An 18,058-nucleotide genomic window follows, 5' to 3' on the forward strand; every position below is an offset into this window, starting at 1 on the left:
CCCTATCAGCTCAAAATTTTCAGATATATGCCCAAGAAAGAGATAAGTTAATCAGATACAATTGGCACTGGTTTGAATTCCTTACAGCTAGAGGTACTAGCAAAGCTACGTCCCACTGTACCAAAAACATAAAATGACATATGTCATGTCTGCACATAAAAGGATGCATACAAAACTTGGCTCAGCTGGATGCTGAGACCTCGAATGAGGACAAACTGGCTGGTCAGGTCTTTTGGATACCTTGAGGTCAGTCAGAATGATGATTGGCATGGTAAAGTAAAGTGATAACTGAGTGACGCTTTATGCACCATAAATCCAGTGCAGCACTGTTAGTCACAAGTCAGTGCAAAGATGTGCATGCGACAGCAGGTTTCATGGCTGTGATCTTGTGGGATAAAACACTGTGCAGTTTTGTGGATGGCTTACAGCAAAGCGCACAGTGACACATCAAATATGACTGCAGTCTGCGGATTTGTCTGCATGTGTACAATGATCTCCTCCCTCCCCATTTAAGTTTTCTCTGGGTAGCAGTGAATCTAAACACAGAACTGAGGAAAATCTTATATGCAGGAAATTTAACAATGATAATGAATAATAAAAGCAGGAAAACCTTAACTCAAAGAATATTAAGTGTGGGTTCAACTAATGCACTGATTTAAGATTTCAGTGGTCTATTTATTTTTAACTTGGATGACTTCCAACCATTGCTCCAGACAACATAGCTGCAAATCTCTCTTTCACGCCACATTTTTCGAGAATGATTCTTTACTTTTTCATATGTGTAGTATGTCTACTGTCATCATGAAAAATCAGTTGAGACTCTGAGGGATTTGCATGTTTTTAGGACCCCTGAATACAAAGAAGTAGTTTCTGGAAGACCATCTGTGTGCCTCACTAGTCCCAAAACAGTTGGACAGACTTTAAATATATTCAGTATTTAAGAGTCTAACCATCATACGTCAGCACCTGGTGAATACGAACGTTTTAGTTCCAAAAGTAGGGGCCCTTCACAGGGGCCGCTGAACACAAAATTACAATTTACTCAAAACAGCTGAAATGACTGTGATTAAATTTCAGAAGTTTATGGAGACCATCTCCCTAAACAAAACTGCATAAGTGTTATCTTCAGGAAAATAATGGTACACCTCTAGTGGCCAAATTGTGGAACATCAACTTTCTGGAAAATGGGAAGACTGTGATCTGTCAAGCATGTATGAGAAAATGTGTGCCATGTATTTGCACTGTTTCTTTTAATATTGTGACAATACATAACCTGAGAGGGTTGCCACACAACATAAATACCCAACTGTGAAAGGGCTAATGTGATGTTCAACCTGATGATGTAAACTGAAGGTACGGTCTGACAACTTATCTTAAATCACATTATGTTTTCAGTCTTTATGAACCTTCTGTAGATCAGCCTGCAAGTACCTGCATACTGCTACAGTGAGAGACATATGATATTTTTGTGCTTGTATTTCTCATGAATTTAAATACACCATCACAAACTTCTGGAGGTGTACCCTCTCCAACATTATTTACTGCATGACTACGTAGTGGCTACTACTATTTTCAACACATATAAGCCTGGAATAAAAAAATTGTTCCTCACAAATTTTAGACACAAAACATTACACATTTCTAAGAAAACAATGTCTACTCTTCTATTGGAAATCAGTACCAACAAACTCTCTAGACCAAGGGAACAGCATTCAGCATATCACATTACAGGAAAACATTATGCACATGTGCATGTGAACAATGTGACCTGTTTCAGATAAGTGTACAGTGATCATGGCAGTGTGACTCAAATAAGTAAACTATGTTCTGGCAATTCAGCTCCTGATAACTGTCAACTGATGCTCTGTAACTATCTGATTCTCTGCAAGAGACGTTTAACTCATCTATACAAAAGAGTAAGAGATAGTTGCATGGACACCAATCACAACTCAAAAAGTTTACCTGGAAAACTAATTTCCCTTTCAGCATCTGCATGTTAGCTTTTAGAGTTCTGGCAATTTCACTCAACTATGATCTGTACAGCTCTGGATGGAACATTTGCTAATGAGCTTCTGCAGTGCTCCGTGCTGACAGATGCAGTTCAGTAAGTACTGTTTATCTGATGGTGTCCTGACCAGATTATTTCTGTCAGGCTCATTGGATCATTTTAAATCTTCTTAAGTCACCAGATATCAGTATGATACCAGAAAAAGATGATCTGTTTCTGGTGATCACAATATTCATTGAGGTAGCAAATTTTCAAAAGATTTCCCTCCATGTAAAGGACACCTATATTCAGTCCCTTGGTATGATATTCTGTCTCTGTATAGGACAGAAATCTGTACAGAACAGTGTCACTTGGAGAAGAAACTCAGGAAATATATTGGAAATAATTTCATACCCTAGAAGTTGAGTGTGTTCATTCCCAAGAAGTGAAGAGATTCTGTTTAATCCTATGACAGGACATAACATATATATAAAATCATTAAAACACATTCACTGCCAATCCTGTCACTTCGTGGGTTGACACATGCTGCATTCCTGTGGAAATTCTGTTAAGTGATAGGCTATTACCAATGGGTATGTAAATGCAAGAACCTTTAGTGCGGCTTGTCAGAGTTTGAAAGCGCTGAAACATAAAGTGACTTGATATCTTTTATTTGTCCTGTTTTATTTCAAGTAAGTTACAAATCTGGTTTTCATGGTAAAATGGCAGACCTGCAGATAAATTCCCAGAATGAGGGCATGGAAATGAATGCATTTTAGATTCAGAGTTCTTTGTTCTCAAATGACAGCTAACAATAAGCCACTCCCTCTTTTACTTTTCAAAACCAAGTGTTTCAAAAAACCTATCAAAACACTTTTGGCCTTTCTCCCACAAAGAGCACCACTATGTTACAACACTGGATGAGACACTGCATGTTGTTGTTTCATGCTCTTGTCATCTTTACTTCCAGAGGTTCCATCTGGCAGTATTTGTGACCCTGAAAAGTTACTCTACCCTCAACTGAAGCTAAACCATACAAATGACAACATAATGATAGCTCTCGTCACAGGAGCAGTAATTGTGCACCATTTTGCATCTTGTGTTTACGTTTCACCTTAAGACTGCCCCCCATCTCTAATGTCACTTCCGGTTTTCTCCTATTGTTCATCAAGCTCTCTGAGCGATGCAGACTTGCTAGAGATTCAAATGATCGCTCAACCATCTGCGGCTTTGATGGAGGAAGGAGTCGCAGCAAGTGAACAGGGGGGTCTGCTATGGAATCCAACAAGCTACTATAGCCTGACTCTTGCCCTAGCTTCGTGGGCTGCAACGTTTGGTCTTCGACTCTTGGACCTGCATCCCCATCCCTTACAGACATCCCCTCAACAGCAGATACTGTATCTAGTTCCCCAACCACATCATCAGTCTGCAGTACTTCACTTTGCACTGGCTCAAACAGAGGGTTCACAGTGAAGTTCAGAGAAGCATCATTACATGCCCTGAATGAGTTACGGTAAATGTTACGATGTAATGCTTGTTGCTCAATGTCGAGTAGATTGCTGGGGTCACATACCTGTTGCAGCAAAGGGGAAGTCACCCTAGAAGAGGAGCGTATCTCACCTGAGGCCATTCTGGAGTGGTTTATGTAATAGTCACGTCCATACCTGCAATAAACAGACTGGCTTATTTAGCTGGACAAACAAATGCCTGTTCATCACCATCACAATAAAATCCACCACTGGAACCTATCCTGCACTGCTTCAGTCCAGTTATGTCAGTACAACTGTTTCCCTAAGAACTACTCTTGGAGTATTTTAACATCTCTATCTTGACTAAAGATTCCCAGCCTCTCCTTTGCACCATGTGAGCTGCATGATGAGCCACCAAACTTTGCACACATAAGAACTCTATTAAAGCTACATGGTGAGCCATGCAGTAGCATAGTTGATTGAAGCACTATGCTACAAGCTGGAAGGTTGTGGGTTTGATTCCTGACAAGGTCATTAGATTTTTTCAATTGACCTAATCCTTCTAGCTGCACTATGGCCCTGGGGTTGACTCAGCCTCTAACAAAAAGGAGTACCAGGAATTTTCCTGGGGGTTAAGGGCGGACGGAGCGTAAGGTTGACCTCACTGCCATCCATGAGCTGACTGTCTAGAAAATGTGACAGCCTCACTGTCTCACAACCTGATAGGTCTCCATGGCCTGTTACAGGTATAGAATCAGGGTTTGATTTCTGGGGAATGGTACATTTTCTCTTCACCAGAATATCCAACCTCACTATGGGGCCCACCCAACCTCCCATCCAATAGGTACTGGGAGCTCTTTCCCTGGTCATGAAGTAACTGTGGCATGGCAATAACTGCTCCTCACCAAGATGAAGAAAGACTGGAGCTGTACCTTCAAAGACAACAACAGTTCTTTGTGACTGCAGTTCCAACCCCCTATGTTTAAAAGTTGCAGAGCTATATAATACTACATACTCCTCACATGATTTGCACTCCTCTGAACAAATATTTTTTAGAAGTTTATTTTTTCACAAGCAAGGAACATGTTTCACAACTATGGACAAAATTGTTCCATGGGTTCAACCTCCAGTAATTTTGACAAAAGATGCGATACTTAATCATCTTCATTAATTACATTTACATATTTAACTTGTCCTAATGCCTTTTGAAATTTCAAAACAAAGCTTTATGTCAGCATTTAGCATGAAATCTGTGTTCTCCATGACCACAAGCTCACATTAAACTGGCTCTATTTCCATCATGTAAAAGGGTAAGAAAGTATCTACTCATTTGGGTCTGAACTGAGTTAATCTCTATCACTGGATGTCACATGTAAGTCCAGCCTCTGGAACACTGTATTCCTTCTGAATACTAGACAAAAGACAAAGACCAGAAACTCAGTAATCCCAAATGTAATACAGTATTGTCAGAACACTTCAGAATTGACCCACCTCTTATAGTCCAGTTCACCAGAAGCACAGATGACTTTAAGGGGTGATGTACCCTGTGTTGCCTCCAATTCAGGGAAGTCACTGCAATTCACAAAAACAGTAATGATGTTTACTGGTACACTGAATTTCTCTCTCCCTCAAAACTGTACACAGTGATGTTTTCAACTTCTGGTATATTATCCTTATATACAAAATTCTACTATATGAACAAGGGTACATCTTACACTGTGTAGGCAACCTAACAGAAGAAAAGTCCTTTGTAGGTATGTCTGAATTTCTTGGATATTAACAGAAGAACATGCAAATTAGCAAGTATGTAAGTCATCCGTTGGGTGATTAAAAGTAAATAAATGTATAAGATTAAAAAAATCTTAGTTTACATCATTAGTACAGAGCTTGAATCATTTTTCTACTTAATCTGTATGACAATTCGGGGACTTGTCATATAATGTGACGAGTTTCTGTATGTCTATATTGTAGCGATCCGATGCCAGCCTACTGAACCAGTCTTTAACCGCCTTCCTTACTTCTTCACTTCTTCATTGCTACCCATGCACGTGCTGCCCCTAAACTGTTCCAAGTGTGTGAACAAGTGAAAATTATACCACCACTGGGTACTCACATGGAGGTGCAGCTGCTGCTGCGGCTGCTGAACCCCGCAGACTGCTTGCTCAGTCGCTTGTTGATGTTCTCAGGAGAGTATGGGTTGTTAGGAAGGGGTGGGGCGTTCTCCCATTTGCGATGCTCGCGCTCTGCTATAGTCCCTATAATGTGCAGATACAGAAATATGTTCAACAGGAACCATATGTGACTATCACACAGGACAATGTTATGCTCTTGTTATGATGCTTTATCAACTGCACTGGGTACAATGGCAGAGAGAAAGAGCTGATGAACTGAACACAATGTTAGAAGAAGAAGTCATGGTCTGGTTTACACTGATATTATATATCTGGCAGAGGAAATGAAAAGAAACCATTAAAAGTCCCAGTCAAGTTAGCCTCTATTCAAGGAGAGACTGTAACTAGGGACCTTCCAAGTAAAAATCAAGATTGCCAAGCTCTGCCACCAATAATTTTAGTATGAATGTGATCATGGCAATTATGACTGTAAAACAATGGATTCTAAACCAGCTACAACAGAAAAGCAACAGATTGCAGCAAACTGTTATTAATGCCAGTGAACCACAAAGAGTGCAAAAAGCATTGACAAATTGTTAGTAATATAAGGCTTGTGAGTTATGCAACATGTCACCAACTGCAACTACAGAGTGCATATAGTACAAAGCTTTCATGGTGACTATATGGAATGAAGTCTTTTCAGGCAATATGTGCGATCGGTGTGCTATTTTATGACACTTTCAGTATCTGTACCATATAGTCTTGATTGGTAGGATGATTAGCGAATTGGAAAGGTTTGGAAGGAAGGAGTCATGGTATAATTGAGATACATCCCTGGAATTTGCCTGAAAGAGCTGAGAAAAAAACATGAACAAACATTCCCAGAAGTTAACCTGCATCTCTGCTTCTTATTGTTACAGAATGCTTCGAAGGCTGCGGCTGTCCATCACTACCCAGTTGCACACAGGAAATCCCACACATCTTAACTATAACTTTATTATGACACAAAATACTTCCTCAGCTGGAGAAGGGTACACACTTCTTGAGGCCAAACAGCTTATATTTCTTTCTCACAACTGAACTTCATCACTCTGTAAAGCACAACTTGTTAATAATGCAGCTAGTAAATGCTGTCACCTGGTGCTCATGCAGTGAACTGTGAATATCAGGTTACCTGTGCATGGTAAAGTGCAGTTTGCATCTGATTGGTCAGTACCTGGACGAGGGGGTGTAGCTAGCTCTGTCTCCTGTTTGGCATCTGCCCACGTCTCACACTCGGGAGACTTGCTTGGTCTCGATGGCACGGCGAATGTCCTACAGAAATGCAGGAACAATGTTTGTGTGTAATGCCTGAAGCTAAATATACAGTAGGAGCAACCGGTACTTCATAACCTTTGAAGCTTCATACTTAGATACTCACTATGTGAGCACTTAGTTATATGATGGTCTAGAAGGCAACTGGTCATGTGATGCTACCTTGCACGCCTCTCGCATGCTAAAAAATAGTTGGCCATTTTGAGTCTGTTGTTATATGACTATTGTAAACTGCTTTCTTCTGTTACTGTTATTGATTTCTACTGTGTTTCTTAATCCACCTTGTAAAGTTGTTTCATATTGTTAGTACATTCACATTACTAACTATATTTTTTTAGGCTGTGCCATAGCTCAAGCAGTTAGTCGCTGGCTTCCCACTGCAGTGGCCCGTGTTCGATCCCGTATCTGGTCAAGTGGGATTTGTGGTGGACAAAGTGTCTCTGGGACAGGCTTTCTCCGAGTACTTCGGTTTCCCCTACCAATCTTCATTCCATGAATTTCTCCATAATCACCCTCACCTATCATCTGGGGCTGGTACAATAGGCCAGAAGTGGCCGCAGTACAAGGGACTTAGTCCCACCCCACTAGCAATAAAAAAAAACTACATTTTTTGCTACCTGTTTAATCTCACTCTCTCTTGTTACATGAAGTAGTTCTGTCTTTACACCTTCCACTCAATTCTGTATGGGGTTTTGGACCTAGCATACATACATACATACATACATACTTTATTTCACTTCCATAAATCCTATCAGGAGTTACAAACTCATGTGGATGTGGAGATCGTCTTGGTTACAAATTTGGCACAAAATACAACTTGTCGTACAAATATCATAAACATTCTAATACAATCCATTACAAGTAAATTACAAGTGGAAAACAGTCCTGTCATACATTATTAGCACATACATATTAATGATAAAATTCAATAAGAGATACATATAGTTACAATATAAATAAGTAATATAAAATATTACAATGCTTGTATACAATAAAATAAAATAAAAGTTACAAAATACCCAATATAAATAATTATAAATACAAAAATACAAATCTGGCTATTTATCCCTTTTAGAGTAGAGTTATTCAAATACCTTAAGGGGATTTGTAACAGAAATATTCTTGTAATGAATAAAAAGAGTGTAATAGTAAAAATTGTTTTACTTCAAACCTCTTAATATCACTTGATACATCCTTAATGTGTTGTGGAAGATTATTGTAGACCTTCGTTCCTGAATAATAGATTCCCTTTTGATACATCCTCAAATTTACTAGGGGTAGATGGAGGTTTTTTTGTTGCCTAGTATTTTTCCTATGGATCTCTGAATTTACTGTGAATTCACTTCTATTTTTTGCTACAAAAAGCATAAGAGAAAGTATATACTGAGATGCCAAGGGCAATATTTCTAGTTTTTTAAATAATTTCCTGCACGAGTCCCTCCTTCTACAACCCAACATAATTCTAATTATATTCTTTTGCATCCTGAATATTTTTATGCTTAAGGGTGAGTTGCCCCAAAAGGGTATCCCATAATTTATGATTGAATTAAAATAAGAGTGATATACCATTTTCAAGGTACTTAGGGACGTGAATGGTTTTATTGATCTTATTATGTAGCAAACCGCACTTGTCTTTGAAGTAATATGTTCAATATGGCATTTCCAGTTCATTTTCTCATCAATGTGTATTCCAAGAAATTTTATATTAGATACAGTTGTAATTTCTTTTCCCTCATATGCAATTTTTGTTTCGGTTATTGGTTTATTATTACTGGCTGAGAAATGAATATAATGAGTTTTGTTAAAATTTATAGAGAGTTGGTTTAATACATTATGTCTTGTCTAGCTTGCATTTCGCTATCCCACCCAACTTGTAGGCATATGAAACCAACAATTAAGTCAGATGTGACTGGAACGTGTCTCCCACTTCTTGGGGCTAAGTTCAAGCCTGAATGTAAGACAGATGGTGAAGTATGCTTCAGTGTGGACCTGTGACACAGACAGATGAAGCTGTGCAACCTTTAGTCTCTACTGCATTGGGCTAGGCCAAGTTGGGTTCAATGTGCAGCAGGCTTTACAGTAAGAAGTTCAAATTTGGAAGTATACAAACAGAACAATGAAAAGAGCAAGCCTTCCCTTGTTGGGACATACAGCACGTACCTTGGCTTTGGAACTGGCGCTGATGCTGGTCCGATCTGCTCTGTGAGACTGCCGACCTGACGCTGGGTGACCAATGCATAATCCTCTGTATACTCACTGTCCTGTTGTCCAAACTCTGACAGACACTCCACTGCTGCAACATTAACATTTTCTATCAATGAATAACTGTATTATATTTTGTTTTTGTTTTAAATAAAGGCTCTATAATGATTCTTTTTTATTTTCATCAGCACTACCTACTCGTATATCATTAAATGTTCCATTTATTTTTGTTTTAAGTTTTTCTATCTTTTAGGGCTACCTTTTGCTTCACTAATCCAGATTATTACTTAATGCAATTGATCTCTTCCCTTATTTAACCCAGATTAATGAGGATTTACTGTAGTTATTATGTCTGGGGCTGCTGTGGCAGTGAATATCATGAGTATGATCTTCTAAAATATAACATAATTACCATCATTTAAGACACATCTATTATCTTCATTTACAGGGTATAATAAGTTATTTCTTCCTTGAAGATGGAGACAGCAGGTTTTGCCAAAATGCTAGTACATATCTACCAGGGTATATGGTGTCATCCCAGAAAACCACAGTCATTTTGTGTTAAATTTTGCCTTGTACAGATTAAGTGTAACCCACACTTCCATACTTTACACTAAGTTCAAAGGTGAAAGTACAAATATCCCTGTGTCAAGCACCAAACCAGGGAGATACATGTGGGAGTGGAGGTACAGTTTTACATATTCTTAACATATTCATACTATGACCTATAAAGCTTGCACAATCCCCATACCTCAGCCATACTGCAAAAGGAATATAACACATCCTTAGATACACAACTTCACATTTAAACTTAGTGCACTTCAATACACTCTGATGGTGGAAAAAGAAACACAAGTATCTACAAGATGTTTAAATTGACAGTAGTCACTGTATTTAAAACACAGGATACTTAATAACCCCTGTATCTGGAAATGGAAAAATTTATGATACAAGCAACACCACTATTTAACATTAAATAAGTTTTATTTCCCACTACACGTTTCGATGCTGCTTCCTGGGCCATTTTCAGGTGGTACAATATTTAGAAACACTAGCTACTGAAATGTCATGCCTATATTCTGTTGAGTCTGGGCCCTTGATAATCCCACCAGGCACAAAATTCAGGCTGTTATCCACTTTCTTCACACTAAAACTAGGAGTACTGTGGAAATCCATTTTGAATTATGTGGTTCTTGACCAAAATGTAATGAGTAAAGAGAATGCAAGACGATGGTGTAGAGTAAAGAGGTCGGCTATCTGCAGTGAGTGATGATCTTGTTCAAGATGAAAGAGTGCTTCACAATTACAGAACTTTCATGTGAACTTCCACAAATTTCACGACCTTTTCTCTATAAGATAATCACAGTTACGCTAGGCTATTACTAGTTTTGTGCAAGACGGTTCCTGAAAATGCTTGCAGGTGCACATAAAACACAGTGAATGGCTTTGACTTTGACATCCATGAGTGATACCATAAAGGTGGCAATGAATTTCTCAATCACGTGATGAAACTTGTGTTTCACTTGTGGATGTTGAAACCAAAGAGGAGGCAAAGAAGTGGATGTACATACATTCACAAAATAAGCCGAAGAAACGTTGTGTACCAGAAAGCTGGTGGCAATTGTTTTCTGGAACAGGAAAGGAGTGCTGATGGTGGAATTCATGTAACAAGGGGCCACAGTAAAGTAAGAAGGGCACTGTGAAACACTAAAATCTGCGTAGGGCCAGCCATTTTGAATAAAAGGCATAGAATGCTGACATTCAGCATAGTGCTCCTCCATGACTGTGTCTCCATACATATCTCATGAAGAACTATGCACACTGGAAAAATTTCTAGTGATAGTGAATTTAAGATTCTCATGCCAGTGACTGTGAAGAATACTGCCTTCTGGGAGGTAGCAGCATGTAGTCTGGTAGAAGCTGACTGTTGTTCTGAAGGAATATATGGCCTGCAACTTCAGGGCTGAAGTGTAAGACAGGCTTATTCTTCAACCTGAAGACAGGAAGTTTCTCCAAAATGGTGGCTACTAGACAGCACGATGTTACATCCCTTGAGACAGTAATGTTCATTCCTAGCCTCAAAGACTCTGAAGCAACAAACAGAAACTGATTCAGCAGATCTGAGGGTGCAGGTAGGGCTTGCATCACTTCTAGCTGGGCCTTTACTAAAATTATAGTACAAAGGGAATGTGATTGAATTTACTTCCATACTTCTTTGCAATTTACGTAGCTGTACTTACAAGGAGCTTTCACAAGGTTCAGATTAGTAGCTTCTGTCAGCTCCATTTCAGTACTGCCCTCAGCAGCTGTAGTCATAAAACTCTGTTCTTGAGGTCGCTCAACTGTTGCAGCATGTCGCTCGCTGGTCACTGAATCCTGAAGTGCATAAAGTGACTGTCTGTAAGGATATTACTTTACAAGGAAACAAGAAATTCTGCCCCCTTCCATTTAAAAACAGCTCAGTTTACTAATTTCATTACAGTGAGTTTCTAAAGGGTTCTGGTGCTGGTGTGTAACACTCACAATTACTGGGTATTTGAACTTTGTCCACTGTCCAGAATTCAAAGAACTACAAAACACAATGTTTTCGAAACCGGATCTGTTTCCATCCTAAGGCGAGGAGGAGACACCTACTCTGTTAGGTCCCTTAGAAAATGCTAACCTTAATCACTTGACCAGGATGGGAAGATCCAATTTCCAAAACATTGTGTTCTCTAGACTTCAGAATGGGCAAAGTCCAAAAATCCAGTAATTCTGAGTTTTTACATTTAATAACACAGTATTTACAGACCCTGTGATAAGAACCACCTTCATGTCATAATTCATAAAACTGTTTTATTTACACTGTTGCATGATACATTTAGATTACTGCCAATTACCCGATATGAACAAAACATCAGTAGAAATTTTCTTTTGGGGCGTGGGGGGGGGGAAGTAGCTTGTAAAAGCATACATTTTAGAAATATCATAAGCCTGTATTATCAATGTGAAGTGAACCATAGCCTTTGATTTATTACAGAAACACTGGCCATTAATTTCTATTATAAACAAATATTGTTACAAATGTGAACACAATAAATGTTTACAGTTGCTGTAACAAACAGAACTGCATACGATATTCATATGACAGAGAATTGGATACAGTTCCTTTAGGGTCCATATGGCACCCATCCATGGATTGTGACTCTTATTACAACATTTTTTAAGGTTCTACTGACAAGTATAATGTGTGCCTCACCTCTGGAACATGAATATCTGTTGGCGCTGTCTCCACTCCTGACAACACGATATCTTCAAGAGCTCCATCACTGCAGTCTGACAAATCTGAAATTTCCTCTGCATCTCTGTCCCCAATGCGGGCCCTAAAATCCTCACTGGGGTTCGGTACCAACATTGGCACAGGCATGGGACTCCGCCGTGCGGCGTCACTAGTACCACCTGCCTTGAGATGTCGGCGTTGGAATAGCCAGTTCTCCTCCCATGAATCAACAGGGCTGATTAGGTCTGTGGGCTGTGATGACTCTGACTGCTCCTCTTCCCTTGCTCCTACATCACATGTCAGCTGTTACTGCACACTGATCAGATCCATGCCTTCATTTCTCCTACATCTCCTCTGTTGTGCTACGTACATTTATACATTACATGTACAGCAAAATCTTGCCAATCTGGACTGTATGACAGAATGGCCTTGATTACATAATAATTCAGATTACTGAAGTGATGATTAAAGAATGTTAATAATAATAATGAGTTATCATTAGAACTACAGTGCTTGAACATTCAATAGTATATCTGGGTTATTTTCCATGATTCTGAGATCAAAATAACATGCAGCCATATTACTCCACTTTTACTATACTCTATCTGCTACAGGAATGAGGGGGTGTCATCGTCAGTGAGGGATGTAGGCCATTATGCAATCATTATGAAGTTAGTAGATTCTGTTTTGAACATACTTACAGTTTCTGTATGCCAGTGGGAAATTCAGATATGTTTACATGGTAGTTTCTTCCATAATGTTGCCTACACGAGGTATGACATACCCTGGGTCATATAGTACATGATTTCTAGGGCAGGAGGAAATAATTATTTCATGAATACAGTGTGAGAGATCTTCACTGTCTGGATGTCAACAAACAACTGGGCAAGCACCAACACATGGCAATAATTCAGCTAAGACTGACTTGATTATTGGGTAACTCTACTAACAGGGTCCAGGTTAGTAAGTTTTCCGGTACATATATGCATCTATAGGAAACAGAATAGGAACACACAATAAATTTTATATCTGAATCGATATTTAATTCTGAACAGAGCATAGCCCCACTGCACGCACCATCCACAATGTCGACACCCAGTTCAGGAAATGGCACACGTCGACGCTTAATGAAGCTGAGGCCAGACAGGTAGAAGTCAAGCTCTGAACTGTTCGCAGCCATGCCATCACTGCTCCTGTCTTCCTCTTCCTCTTCCTCTTCCTCACCTGCACTGTCATACATCGTAACCTCTTCCTCTATGCACTCCTCAATCTGCAGGCAACAAACATCACTTCAAGTTCCTGCCAGGGTGTGCCTGTCTTCACATTTATCCTCAATCACACCACTCAAATCCTAAAATATGTACTCGTACTCACCAGTCTGTGTCCTATTCTTTGCACAATCATTAAAATTGGTCTATTGTACCAGTCCCAGATGATAGGTGAGGGTGATTTTGGAGCAATTGGTGGAATGAAGATTGGCAGGGGAAACTGGAATACTTGGAGAAAACCTACCCCAGCGCCGCTTTGTCCACCACAAATCCCACTTGACCAGACCTGGGATTGAACCCGGGCTGCCGCAGTGGGAAGCCAGCGACTAACCGCTTGAGCTATGGTGCGGCCCATGTATTTAACTAACTCCACTTCTTAATCAATCTTATCCATTCCCTGCTTCTGAAGGACGTCCATCACCTTTACCCCTACTGCCCAAGAGTGTAACATTAGTATTTGATTTAGAGAGAGCTAATCACAGTGGCCACATGGTCTAAGGCATGTATTGCTTTTAATGAGTCAAATACTGGAATTGAAGGTTTATATATCACTTAGGTAACGGATGTAGGTATGGATGGTTTTGTTCTTTTAATGGGCTGCTCACCGATCCAGCTGTCCATTAGGTTCATAGTTTCAAAAGTTAATTCTAAACTGGGTAGGCTAGACAGCATAATCCACAAAGGCTAAAAGAAAAGACAAAGATACAACCAAAATTGTAAAATAATAAGTGATTGATAATTTTCATTGTTATAAAGGACTATTTCAGTGGAGAAGTATTCCCATTTAACATTGCACATTTGGCTTGTAAATAACATGGGCTGTTATATCAGTTATCCTTGCCATATGCACTAATGTTGATGTGATTCTTACAGCTTTAATTTGACTTTTAGTCTGGCACCGAGAACAGGTAGAAGATGAAGAAGAGGAGAAAGAAGCAGAATGAGGAGGAGGAGGAGGAGAGAAAAGAAAGTTACATTTATTTCATTAAGTGACTCAAGTTTTAATGTTGCCCCTGAAGTCTGTTACTCTGACTCAGGTGGCAAATTCTCCTTCTCTACTCCTTCCAGGCCTTTCATACTTCTGAGGTGGAGCAGCCTAAGGACAGAGTTTCATTCATTCCAAGTGACAGTTGATGGCACTGGGCTGTTATGGACTACTGACTTTCTGACTGACATAGGTGCAGGATTAACTAAAATACACAGTGATGGGTCATCAATGAAGAAGGGACAAGGAACTTACAGCTGTGGGCTGTGGTCAGACTTACAGTCATAGAGAGGGGTTCAGCGTGGCTTGACTCGCTCCAATTCCCGAGGCCCTCCTGCAAGGATGAATCACCATCATGGTTGTTCACTCCAATCTCAACTCGACCTGCAGCAAGAAACAGGTGCGTTCTGCTTGAAGAGAACATTACAGCACGACCCTCAAGTTCTAATCTACTCACACACATACTCTCAGTTCTAAATCTGAATGTATCACTGAGTTCCTGAGGCAAAAGAGCAGAACTGTGAAGTTTTAGTGTTAGTATTATAAAGAGGGGCCATATTATTTTTTAAAAAAAAAAGGTGCACTACAATTTGGAGTACACACAGTTTAAATGCAATTCTGATTCCTTGCTGGTCTTAAAGTTTCTGTTCACATACTGCTGATGGAGCTAAGTTATCATTTTGTGAGTCTGCCCTGAAAGTGTCATGCCAAGAGTTTGGGTATCTCATATGGCTGCTCGACCTCATTCTGCTGCCAAAATAGATCCAGGTAAAGAGCACAAGTCATGAAATTTCTTACTGTATAAGTTTCTCTGTTCCCTTGTTACTTCATTTATTGGTGTAAATAGCACAAGTTGACAGTACTGATGTATATATGTGGATGTATTTTTTAATAGCCTCATGTGTAACCACTGTGTTTTCTTATGTGAAAACTCCAGCTGTACTGCACATGTATTTTTGTATTTATATGATATATTCCACATCATCAAGTGATGTAATGTAGTAAACTTTTCACATTATTAGAAACCTAATCATAATCTTTTGGAACCCACATTTCACTTAATCTGCAAATCACTCAGTTTTGTTATAGAAATGTAAGAGTCACTCAGCTCAGCTACTCATGCTTCTGATTTGTAACTGATAAAAGTCCACTTCAGATCTTGGTTAAGACAGTAACAGTCCTGACTAAAATTTTTCATGGTTTTCATCAGTCTCTCTGGACAAGTTCTGGGATAGTATCTGAAAGTGGTCTATAAAAAGATCCTCTCCAATTCATTATTCACTAATCAGCTATACAGTTTGAGCTACTGACATCATTATTAGATTAACCATAAAAACAATAACAGTCACTACATGACAAATGATAATGTATTGTTGTATTTGTAGATAATAACACCAACAATTAAAACATTTACATTTGCTGCTAAGCCAACAGCCATAGGAGCCAAATACAGATTATTTTATTTTCATTTTTTGCACCCTATTGTGTTATAACATTAAAGTACTGGGGCTGTTCACACAACAACGAAGTAAATTAGTTCCAATTTCAATAAAATCTATAAAAATCAATAAAGTAAGTAAAGGTATCCCTGTAACAGGCCGTGGAAGTCCACAGGGTTGTGAGATGTTGAGCTTCCTACATTTTGTAGACAATTGGCTCATAGATGGCGGCAAGGTTGTCAGCCCTACGCGCAGGCTACCATTTACCCTCAAGAATATTCCAAAACTATTCCTGGTACTCATTTCTGTTAGAGGCTGAGTCAACCCCAGGGCCATAGTGCGGCTGAAAGGATTAGGTCAAGTAAAAAAAAATCCAGTGACCTCATCGGGACTTCAACCCGCGACCATCCGGCTTGTAGCATAGTACCTCAACCAACTATGCTACCGTGTGCCCCCCATAAAAATCAATAAAATAGATTAATAAATTTTATTATCTATGCCACCCTCACATGTTTCGGTTACATGGACCACCATCAGGTGGTTTGTAAATAAACACATATAGCACATCATTACAAAACCGCAAAGTTAAACTGCTCCATTTTTACAATAAAAAATGTTGTAATGCATTTCTTGTGCTCAGCGATAAAACATAAATAAAATAAAATGCAATGGCTGCCTGAATTGTTAAAATATTTAAAATAAGGGAGATTACATATATTTTAAGGCTGTAAATTCCTTGAAGTAGTATATGTATAGTGGGGTCTGTGGAGTGTATATGGTGCTATACTACATAGGTGAAAAATCCTGCGTAATGCAGATGCAATGTTCGTAGCATGCAATTACATAGTTGTTGGTGCCCAGTGTAAGTAACAAGTCGTGGATGTGTGGAGGAGTGTAAGTTTTGTTGTAGTAGTCATTTAACTTTACACTTTGTCTGAGGGAGGGGGGATGCAGATTACTGTGTAGTGGAATTCTCAGTTACTGTTGGAATTACAAGGTTAGTTATTCCTTACTGTGATGCACCTGGGATGTAGCTGGTTGAAATGCTAGGAGGTACAGAGTCAGCATAAACAAATGAAATAACAAGAGACACAAGTAGAACACAAAAAAAATACATATGCATAAGACATTCCAGCATACAGTGCATATAGTACAGTTCAAGTGTTTGCAGAGTATCATAACTTTGCAATGGTAATGAATATAGCAAAATATGTAACTGCTGGTTAATCAAACTGAAGAGAAGATCAATGTTAAGGAAATTATCATGAAATGAATTCATGCTGATACAGATTTCATTAGCAGATAAAATGTAGCAAATAGAAGGACATTTATTATGAGATAACAAAGTACCAAGTTCTGAAGTCTCTGATGTCTCTGACTGGAACTCTCATGATATCAGTTTCTAAAAGTGAAAGGCATGTAATAAAGGCATTATAATAAGAAGAACAAAAGAGAGATGGTCTATCTACTGAATGCCTTTGCTTACTTATGTACTTGGGTGCTTGCTCTATGCTGCAGAATGCTGGCACACCGCGGTCTCCATCCACTGCATCAGGTAACACTGCATCAGTCCTTTGCTGGAACCGCTCAATCACCTTCAGCGATGAAATAACATTTTGTAAATTTTAATCATTGTCATGGTGGTGGAAGTGAATTAGAAGACACTGACTGAGCAATGTTTGGGTTACATAACATTTACTCTGCTGAGCCCATAATGTCCCTGAAACAGATCATCCTTGCTGCTGTTTGGTGACATTTTGAGAAATCTGTGTTCAGACTGGCAGGGTATGTGATTGCATCTGTCACACACATGATGAACTTCAAATTAGATCTATCTGCTGCCTCTGCATGCCATCTCTTGTAGGAATTACAAACTCGTGCATCTAGATGTGGGGATACACCATAAATCACAGACAGCAAAAATGTAAAAACAAAATAGTACAGAGGGATATGGCTAGCACTAATTACTCAGCAACAGTGCAAGGGCTGTGGGAACTGCCCACATTCAAGGTGTGACAACGCGA

At 39.2% G+C, this 18,058-nt stretch overlaps 1 protein-coding gene across 10 annotated transcripts in view; it reads right to left on the minus strand.

The window, feature by feature from the left end:
* The window catches only part of LOC111863758, a 119,187-nt gene that overhangs the window by 25,610 nt on the left and 75,519 nt on the right, over window positions 1–18,058 (minus strand). For 9 of the 10 annotated variants that reach the window (XM_023850389.2, XM_023850388.2, XM_023850386.2 and 6 more), the window contains 10 exons: window positions 17,521–17,629; window positions 14,876–14,979; window positions 13,420–13,612; window positions 12,322–12,629; window positions 11,324–11,459; window positions 9,042–9,174; window positions 6,742–6,881; window positions 5,570–5,711; window positions 4,948–5,028; window positions 3,561–3,651 (listed from right to left, as the gene is read on the minus strand). In XM_023850389.2, the coding sequence (XP_023706157.1) occupies window positions 3,561–3,651; window positions 4,948–5,028; window positions 5,570–5,711; window positions 6,742–6,881; window positions 9,042–9,174; window positions 11,324–11,459; window positions 12,322–12,629; window positions 13,420–13,612; window positions 14,876–14,979; window positions 17,521–17,629 (1,437 nt within the window). The remainder of the gene's footprint in view (window positions 1–3,560; window positions 3,652–4,947; window positions 5,029–5,569; window positions 5,712–6,741; window positions 6,882–9,041; window positions 9,175–11,323; window positions 11,460–12,321; window positions 12,630–13,419; window positions 13,613–14,875; window positions 14,980–17,520; window positions 17,630–18,058) is intronic. The other variant, XM_023850384.2, reaches the window with a different exon arrangement.

Source organism: Cryptotermes secundus, unplaced genomic scaffold (genome assembly GCF_002891405.2).
Source record: "Cryptotermes secundus unplaced genomic scaffold, Csec_1.0 scaffold572, whole genome shotgun sequence".
Lineage (NCBI taxonomy): Eukaryota > Metazoa > Arthropoda > Insecta > Blattodea > Kalotermitidae > Cryptotermes > Cryptotermes secundus.